This window comes from Nylanderia fulva, unplaced genomic scaffold (genome assembly GCF_048542155.1).
Source record: "Nylanderia fulva isolate GAGA-0341 unplaced genomic scaffold, ASM4854215v1 Scaffold2, whole genome shotgun sequence".
Lineage (NCBI taxonomy): Eukaryota > Metazoa > Arthropoda > Insecta > Hymenoptera > Formicidae > Nylanderia > Nylanderia fulva.
The window spans coordinates 44,358-53,848 of NW_028190263.1; the positions used below are offsets into that span (position 1 = coordinate 44,358).

The 9,491-nt window shown below is 28.3% G+C and overlaps 3 protein-coding genes across 4 annotated transcripts in view; 1 reads left to right on the forward strand and 2 right to left on the reverse strand.

Moving 5' to 3' along the window:
* LOC114945378 (gamma-aminobutyric acid receptor subunit alpha-1) overlaps positions 1 to 9,491 on the reverse strand; it is a 122,576-nt gene that overhangs the window by 26,770 nt on the left and 86,315 nt on the right. The window lies entirely within an intron of this gene.
* On the reverse strand, positions 614 to 4,580 carry LBR (lamin B receptor). The gene is made up of 9 exons (XM_029321590.2): positions 4,311 to 4,580; positions 3,692 to 3,849; positions 3,294 to 3,507; positions 2,977 to 3,221; positions 2,498 to 2,843; positions 2,117 to 2,415; positions 1,784 to 2,037; positions 1,582 to 1,706; positions 614 to 1,489 (listed from the first exon to the last, which is right to left on the reverse strand). The coding sequence occupies exons 2-9, from the start codon at positions 3,839 to 3,841 to the stop codon at positions 1,206 to 1,208; spliced, it is 1,917 nt and encodes a 638-aa protein (XP_029177423.1). The 5' UTR covers positions 3,842 to 3,849; positions 4,311 to 4,580; the 3' UTR covers positions 614 to 1,205.
* LOC114945204 (heat shock factor 2-binding protein) lies at positions 6,280 to 8,377 on the forward strand (the record flags this gene model as incomplete). The annotated part of the gene is made up of 5 exons (XM_029321311.2): positions 6,280 to 6,478; positions 6,651 to 6,769; positions 6,993 to 7,097; positions 7,595 to 7,866; positions 8,058 to 8,377. Coding segments are annotated over 5 exons (1,011 nt in total), but the record flags the coding sequence as incomplete, so codon positions are not given.

A 9,491-nucleotide genomic window follows, 5' to 3' on the forward strand; every position in this document is an offset into this window, starting at 1 on the left:
TGATTATATTACACATACAAACAAATTAAATAAACACATTTTTTTAAACTTTACTTTAGACAACAAGAATTGCTTTTATAGTAATTAGGTATATATGTAAATATACGAGTAATTTAATAAAAAAAAAAAATAAGTGTATAAATAATATAATACATACTTTTAAATATAATATTAACGATCAATTTTTAGAATTTTAAATCTGTTTCACTCTATTTATATACATATAATGCCCTTAATGCCTTTTTACTCCATAAATATCTATAATGCACAATATTTTTTATTCCTTTTTTCACCTGTATAATTATTCTTCAGCGAACTTTTTATATCTCTGTAGCTTTTCTATCATGCACAGTTAATTTAATTATTCAAAAATTTAACAATTTTATAATATTTTGTTTATTTAGTGTTTCATTTACACACATGACTTCACTTTTTATATTACAAAATCTTAAACGATAAAATTATAAAAAAAATGTTGCTAATGATAAAAATACTTAAAAAATGAAATATAACTTAAAATTAGTTATAGATACTAAAAATATGTCTTTGTTGAAATTCATTGCATTAGAACACAGTACAAACACAAGAAAATATAGACGATAATATATATATTTTATTAAAAAACGATGTGTCTTTAATAAACTTACTTATCATAATGTCAAATTACGATTAAATATACATAATTATACATTTATATATCTAATTATATATATAAAAGTATAAAACTTCTTAATTAATTTGTATTTTCAATTTATAATGCTCGATATTACAGGCACAGTCTCTTATATAAAATATTTTATATCCTTATATACTTATTTTTAAATACAATTACATAAATTTTCTTTCCCTTCAGCAAAAACGTGCAGCATCATTTTATTAGCTTTTCTATTGTCATCACATACGTATAGAAAGTCTCATTTTATAAACTTAAATATCTCTAATATGAAAATTCTCAATATTATAATAAATCTCAAAATATTTTTGGTTTCTAACCAATTCTACATAATTATGTATTTTATAATACTACTATCACTGTATCTCATCTCTGTATCATAAAAATATTTGAAAATGCACGTTTAGAGATCTTTATAATGTGTCATGAGCGTACCCTTCGGAGCGTGTCTTTTTAAAAATTAAATTGTATAGTATATTATAATATAATTTGTGGTATTTAAAAAATACTTTGCTACTTATACTCTATCGTCTTAAAATATACGCTTCAAGATCATGTACTTCACGCGAGAACAATATTGCTCCCATGCATATCCGTATCTCATCTGACAACGTCTATTATCTCTTACAGCTCTATAAGCTAACGTTAATGTACAGCAAATCGCCGCATAATACGGTAATATGTCACTCATTAAGCTAATTATTGCAATAGACCATTGCATTATAATGTCACCTAAATAATTAGGATGCCTTACATGACCCCATAAGCCAGACAACATCAACTTCTTTCCACGCGACGTCGGGATGGTCTCTAAATCTATAAATTTCAAAAATAGATATTGTGATTTATTTTAGCCAAAACAAAAAAAAGGGGAAAAAGAAAATAATTACTTATTCTTAAATACTTACAAGGTACGGTCGGTGAAACGGGATTCTTTCTGAATTCATTTTTTCGCGAATTACTAGTTCTGTACAAGATATATCCCATTACAAAACTCAAAATAAATATCCCGGCGAAATAATTAAATTTTATTCTGAAAGTGTGTTAAACAGGGATTAAAATATTCCATTGTTAGATTAAATACTTATAAATTTATCTTTATCCGCTTACTTTTGATATAATATAAATCTTGTTGTAAGAGTTGTCAAAAATGGATATAACAAGTGACTGACGCATGTCATGTATCCAGTTCCTTCATACATTATTGCGAAGGAAGTAAAGATAGTAGCTTCAAATATTAATCCATCTACAATATAGAATTGCTGCAATAAGACGACCAACAATGCAGCTATATTAAGTTGTTCAATTTTTAGACTCTTTACATCGCCGACAGTTTTAATTATGACAGCCATGTTCACGATCAACTGTAAAATAAAAAATAATCATGTTAAAATTTTTCGAATCCTCAAAATTCCCGTCTTCTACGAAAATAAAAATAATTACCGTGCCAATAAGAGAAGCTCGTATTAACAACAGTTTAATATCCAAAGCGCCAATTCGAGGATTAATCTCTCTACCCTGCCAAAAATTATATATTCTGCTCTTAGTCGATGCATATATATTTAGATTAGCTAGCGGAGCTTTTCCTGCTTTGATATACAATCCCAGTGCTAAGAATGTTCCCACAAGCCAACCACTCACTGACAACTGCACAATATTATCCAAGATAAAATCACTGATTGAGATATTTTTATAAATGCATAAACCGAATATCGTTATTGCCAATATAGCGCCCAAAAAGCCTAAAAATTAGAAAATATAAGAAATATGATTAAAAACACAAAAATATATATAAATAAAAACCACGCAATGTTAAGTATGTACCATTTATACGATATTGAAGTCTACCAATTTTACTTTGCTGTCCATCTACAGTTTTTCCAATTGGTATAATTGAAATGCATGCCAGTAATATGAAGAATGCAACATAAGACAATAATCCAGATAAATTTATGTAAGATTCCCAGTTAACAGGAAGTTCCACACGACCAAATTTGCATTGTCCTTTTGAGCACAAGAGTTGTGGTAAGATTATTGACATTGGTAAGATAAATGTGAGAAAAGCTGTTCCAATCCATCCACCCCATTCTTGTGGCTCATCAACTCTATTAATCTCTTTCTCACGTTTCACTGTTTCTTCCCACTTTTCAGACTCTTGTGATTTCACATTCTGTGATAATTATTAATACATTATGTAAACTGTTATATCATAAAGTGTAAATAACATGATATAAAGTATATAAAGAAAATAAAACAGTATTATTAGTAGAATATAATATCAACAAGATATTATTAAACTTTACTTGATCTCTTTGCATGGAATATCCTCTTTCTTTTTCTCCCAATGTATAATCATGTATATAACTTTTCCTTTCCAATGGTAGTGAAACAGCTCTATCAATATTTCTCATCGATGCAAGTGCCTTTTCCTGCTCACTTTTCAAAAACGTCGTTCTACGTGTTATTTCCCTCTGCAAACGTTGTTGCAAAGGTACCGATTCAGGGCTCTCTTGCAATACTTTTCCTTCTTTGTGATTACTGGCCTTATCTGTTTATTAGTGAAAATGAATATAGCATATCTATGTTGTATAAACAGCATACATAGTAAACATGTACTTACCACCTTCGACATCTATACGTGACAGAGAGATCTTGGCAAGACGCGCACTACGAATAGGCAGCTTTCTGGTAAGTACTGGAGATCTTGCAGGCGATTTACCTGATTGTCTACCCGGAGATCTTCTACTCAGTGACCTTCTACTAGGCGATTGTCTTGAGGGACTTTTTAGCCTGCCTTTGCTTGAACTTCTCCCTACTCTCTCCTTACCTTCATACTTAAAAAATATAGAAGTTTGTAAATAATATATGTATGCGTAGCCTTATAATATATATCTTTAATATATAATAAAATTTTTCTTAAATTTATATATATATATATATGTATATATTTCTATGTTCTTCCTTATATATACAGTTTTTAATAATATTTCTTTATCAGATATGGCCTCTAGCTATTACCTTTATGTCATTTTCTCTAACCATATGCTCAGTGCCTGTTTCAAATTTTATCTTGTATCGATCACCTCTAATATTGAGAATTCTTCCTTTATAATATTCAGAAGAATTTGGATATTTGGCAAGAACCTGTTCGCCCTCGGTAAATTTCATTGTGAGACCTAGCATAATATTAAAAAATTATTTATAGTAAAAAAAATACCAAAAGTTAATTGTGGGTATTAATTCATCAAATTTTCTCATCGATATCAGATATAAAGCAATAATTAATGCAATAAAAGCAATAAGACAACAAAACTATTCGATCAATTAGGCATATTTAATGCCGATTTAATCGTAAATTATACAACCGTAATTAAAAAAAACCAATCGGTCATTGCTTTCCACATGCACAAGCTCGCATTGGCGAATAATTATGCAACACGGAAGGTCTCGCGAGCGAAAAATGCAGGTGCCGCGTAAATTTTGTAATTACCCGTTGGAAGAAGGTATACGTAAATTATCGGAGCCCCGAAAGCGGGAAAGCGTCACATCGCGCGCTTTTAGATACATTAATCTCAAGCTTGCATTAAACACGCGAGTGAATCTCTAATATAAATGGAATGCATCGTATAATACTTACCGTGGTGTCGTGCCGATCCGGATCCCAGTCAGCTCTACTCCGCAGATATTCGCGATGCGCGAAAAATAATAAAACTGCCACAAGTCGCGAGGTTACGCCTGATACCGCTCTGGTGCATCATAATAATACGGGAGGGACGCGCAAAGGCGAAAGCACGCACACACGCCGCGCGTTCCGAGATGCATCAGATGTAGGCCACGCGGGAGAACGCAACTTACCGTTACGTCGATGGGTGCGTTCGCATTTTGCGACGCATTTCGACCTTTCAATTTGATATTCAAGCCGAACGTGACGAATATCCAGTCGGGTGTGTACGTTTTATCTTATCGCGATGGACGGAAACTGCACTGCGGAGAAATCTTACCGTAATTTAGCAGTCTTATATATACATATATGCACTGCACATACAGTAGAGTTTCGGAATATATATTAATATATTAAATCATATATTATAATATATATATATATATATATAATATTAAATATAATTATATTAATTAATATTTAATATATTTATATATAATTATAATATTATAATAATATATAATATTAAATAATATAAAATATATCAATATTATTAAATTAACGTTATAGATTCAGCATATATATCTTAAAATAAATTTAAAAATTTAATTTTAGAAAATTGTACTTTCTATTTTTATAGTAACAGCATTTTAGATTTTACCATATATATTTTAATTTAAAAAATAATTAAATAAATAATTAATAAGAAATAAAATAACTATCACTGCATGATTAATAACACATATATATACAGGGTGAGTTTTTTATCTTGAGACATCGAAATTATCTCAAGAAATACGACCTGGATGAACAAATTGTCCGAACAAAAATTTTGTATTTTCGAAGGGGAAAACTGATCCCGTAAAAATTAACTCCCCCACCCCAATCCCCACGGGTGCGGGAGGGGGGACTTTGAAATTTCAAATAGGATCCCCGATTTTTTATGGCATATTCAGATTCTCCATACAAAAATACGCAAGTTTTATTCGAAACACTTGTTTGAAATGTAAAAAAAAATTTGAAATTTGAAATTTCAAAGTCCCCCCTCCCCAGGACGTATTTCTTGAGATATTTCGATGTCTCAAGATAAAAAAACTCACCCTGTGTATATATATATATATATATATATATATATATATATATATTATATATACTGTTTATTTTTACTGATTATTTTTTAATATTGTTATTAAAAATATTATTTAAAAAGTATATTTTAATAATAATAATGTAAAATACAAAATTGATCAATAAATAATTTTTTCCGATTAAACAAATTTTGAAAAATGTATCTTTAGAATATGTCTTGAAATTCGAACATGCATATGTATATAATATTGTATAAATTGCGTCAAATAAATTTGTTAAATGCAAATTGGAAGTACTACTGTACTGTAAAAGTAAGTGTAAAAGTCGAATTGTTCTGATTATATTATAAAATATATTTGCGCGTGATGTTCTTAAAAATTGTATCTCCTTATAAGCACAAAGAAAATTTACGAGAAAGTACAAAATTATAAATGTCAAATTTAAAATGTCATACATGTCTCTATATGAATATGATTTTTATAAATCTCTAATATATATTTATATATATTTTCTTAATGTAACATTTGTTTTAAATTATTTATTACCATATATTGTAGAGAAATATTAAATACATAAATATAAAATCGCTTTCACATTGCATTCCTATATTAATTGTGAAATTAATTAGAGGTTACACATAGATAGCAATTTAAAATCTTGACATTACGCATCTGTCGAATTGCAACTAGTAATCTGAAAACCATTTGTGTATAACAATTGCGAGTAAATTGTCATTCTTTTCTGATAACTCAAGAACGAAAACACACATGGATGAATTCAATTTAAAGAATGAATGTGAGCTCTTAGTATGTATATGCTTTATATGATAAAGCTTAATTTTATTTATACGTAATTTTATTTTATAACGACAAATATTTGTTGCACCTCATACTTTCAGAATTCTTTGGAGAAAATTATAAATTCCAGCGAACATAATTTTCACGAATTCATAGATGATATTCCACAAACATTTGAGTTTCGGGAGGAGACGAACGGAAAGAAAACGCAAGCACTTTTTGATGACTTCTCAATGTCATCTGTTGATGCGTCAAAAGGTTATTTTTTATATTAAATGTTTCATTTTATTGCACAAGCTTATAAAATATAATTAAATTTATTACCAATTAGAAATAATAATCAACTTATAACTAAACTTTATATTTAATTTATATTAAATTGTTATATATTTTGTGCATGATAGAAATTTAACATTGGATTTATGCATAGATGATGCAAAAAAAATGGTAGCATTGGAATCAAAGTGTGAAGAGCTGGGTGTTCAAATTGATCGTTTGACGAAAGAAAAAGAAACTGCATTCGAGGAGATAGAACGTTTAAAAGATCAAGTAAAATTATATTATCTCATTTCTTCATTATTAATATTATTATAGCACCACTGTACTATTATCATTTGACTATTTTTTGTACTGTGTTTATTTTCTTTAAATTAAGAGTTCTGAATGTATTTTATTTGTGCATTATTTCGAAAATGTGCTGAAATGTTATAAATGGAGTATCTTCTTGGGCTTGGGCTCAATTATTTGTTTATGTCTCTTTACTTTCGCCCAGATAATAAGCCAAAGTACCTATTGCACAAGCCTGGGTGCAGTATTAAGTAACTTGACTTGGCATGCTTCTAGATTTCCACAAATAGTCGATATCTGGTTAACTACAGTAAGTTAAAAATATTAAGTAAAAAGACATTAAATTTTATTATATTTGAAATATAACACATTTTTTATATTATTTATATTAAATATATTTAAAAATATATATATATATATATATTTTTTTTTATTTGTTTTACATGAAAATATGGATATACATGGGCATCTACAGAGGGGAGCAAAAGGGGCATTTGCCACCCTTGGAATTAGTAAAAAAATTAAGCATTTGCTCTCCTTTTGAATTAACACTAAAATTGTTATTTGCATATTTAATATAAAAGACTAAAAATTACAAAAAAAATAAAATTTAAAAGAATTAAGAACAAAAAATTGTAAAAATTGAATATGCCCCTCCTGGAAAAAATCCTGCGGACGCCCATGTGGATATATATATATATTTTTTCGTAATATAACAAATATGTAATATATATATATATATATGTGTGTGTATATATATATATATATATATATATATATGAGAATTTAATTATGTAGTATTTTTAGTTTCACACACAGAATAAAATAGGAGAATTCCTGTCGATAGTAAACGGCACTTTTGGCGCGTTCGTTAATACTTATAGAAACGTATTCCCGCCGACAAGTAATATTGAGTATCAATACATAATAGGACTCCTTGGTATTGTTACTAATATATCTGAAAGTCCAGAAGGTCGCGAATTTTTAATTACAAATTCCAATGGCATAGAATTTGTACAAAAAATAATTAAACTAACACCTGAATTGCCATCAGCTCCCGGATCATTATCTTTGAAAAGGTATAAATATGGTATATATTTTAACAACTGTGATTGCCCTGTTATATGCATTTTTATATAAATACGATTTTTATCTCTATTTTTATATTTAAAAAATCTTATTTTTTGCTCATTTTTGTTGAAGGAGAAAACTCTTATAAAACACAAGCTTTTGTATGTTGACAATATTTCAAGCGCAATTGCAATTGCAGATTAATATTAATGATTCTGTACAACGTGAGCATAAATAAGACCGGCTTGCAATATCTGCTGGAGTCTCAATTAGAAACTATGTTGAGTCATTGTATGGAAGATGAATCCTCCTCGGAAGAGACACAGTTGCTCTGCCTTCGCGTTCTACAATCCGTCACTTACGATCTCACTGAACCAAAATACATTCACGCTCTGACCACAACAATTGCGATCGAAAGAATTGAAATTATGACGAGCTCAAAAAGAAGCGATATAAGTGGTGCAGCAAAACAAATTATAAAACATTTACAGGATACTCAAAAAATTATTAAATAATATCTTATAATAATGCATTACAATGCATTATGTTAAGAAAAAAAATAAATATGCAATCACGCGTACAATAAGTAAACGATTAAATCCTTTAAATTCAATTTTGGTTGTGTATAATAAATATTTTACTGCGTATATTTGTATGTGAAATATTTCATGAGTATATTTTTTTTAAATCTATTATTGGTACTGTGTCATAATTATGATACCGAAATTAAAATATGTTTCTATTTATATTATTTATATTAATAGTCTTCGATAGATTATTAATTGTCTCTCGCTATATTTATTAAATTTTATTTATATATAATTTCAATTTTGTTCTTCAAATAATCCAGGATTATTAGATTATATTACATATTTAATGAGAAGGCTTATTTAAGCCACCTGTACTAAAATTTAAGGTACATTTCCTTTACTATCATTGCTAATAATAGTCCATCGCCAGAATATATACAGACTATCCTTGGAACATATGTTCGTGACTACCACGGGGGTTGTCAACGATATCGATCTGCGAAGAGCACAAAATGAAAGCGATCAGCAGGATGCAGTGCACTATAACGGCAAGTCGATATCGTACAAGTTATATAATAGAAATTAGATAGATAAAATGTAAAAATATAAATAAATTTTATAACAATGAAGAGTATATACATAATAACGGGATCAAAGTGTGTAAACTAGATTTTCTTGAATAATCAACTGTAATTATAATATAAAATGTGCATTCTTTTATATCAATTCTAACAATTATGTCAATTGTAATTAAAAATTACTAATTTGATTATTAATACATTTAAAATCTTTTTGGTTGTTTTTCATATAGTAAATTATTCAAGAAAAGCGAGACACGTCAATTGCACTGACCTAACAGGTATATCGAGGTAATGACCGACCGTTCCAAATAAAACTTTGCATGTACGCTTCCATACTTGTTCAATAATACCACACAATGCGCGCACAATTATCTTAATGTTTTATGCGTATGCTATATACGAAATATCGGAATTATTTTCACAAAGTATTGTAGATTCTATTTTGATAAAAAATAGAAAATATTAATTTCAAAAAGATTTTGAAATAACTGTGACAAAATAAAAAAATTTTAATAATAAAAT

What these genes read in the sequence shown, in the direction of transcription:
- LBR (XM_029321590.2), bottom strand. Translation starts at nt 3,841, where the DNA reads ATGAAATTTACCGAGGGCGAACAGGTTCTTGCCAAATATCCAAATTCT. An exon ending in ATTCCATGCAAAGAGATCAA is followed by an intron (nt 2,844 to 2,976) that starts GTAAAGTTTAAT and finishes TAATTATCACAG; the next exon opens with AATGTGAAATCACAAGAGTC. An exon ending in ACTTCAATATCGTATAAATG is followed by an intron (nt 2,416 to 2,497) that starts GTACATACTTAA and finishes TCTAATTTTTAG; the next exon opens with GCTTTTTGGGCGCTATATTG.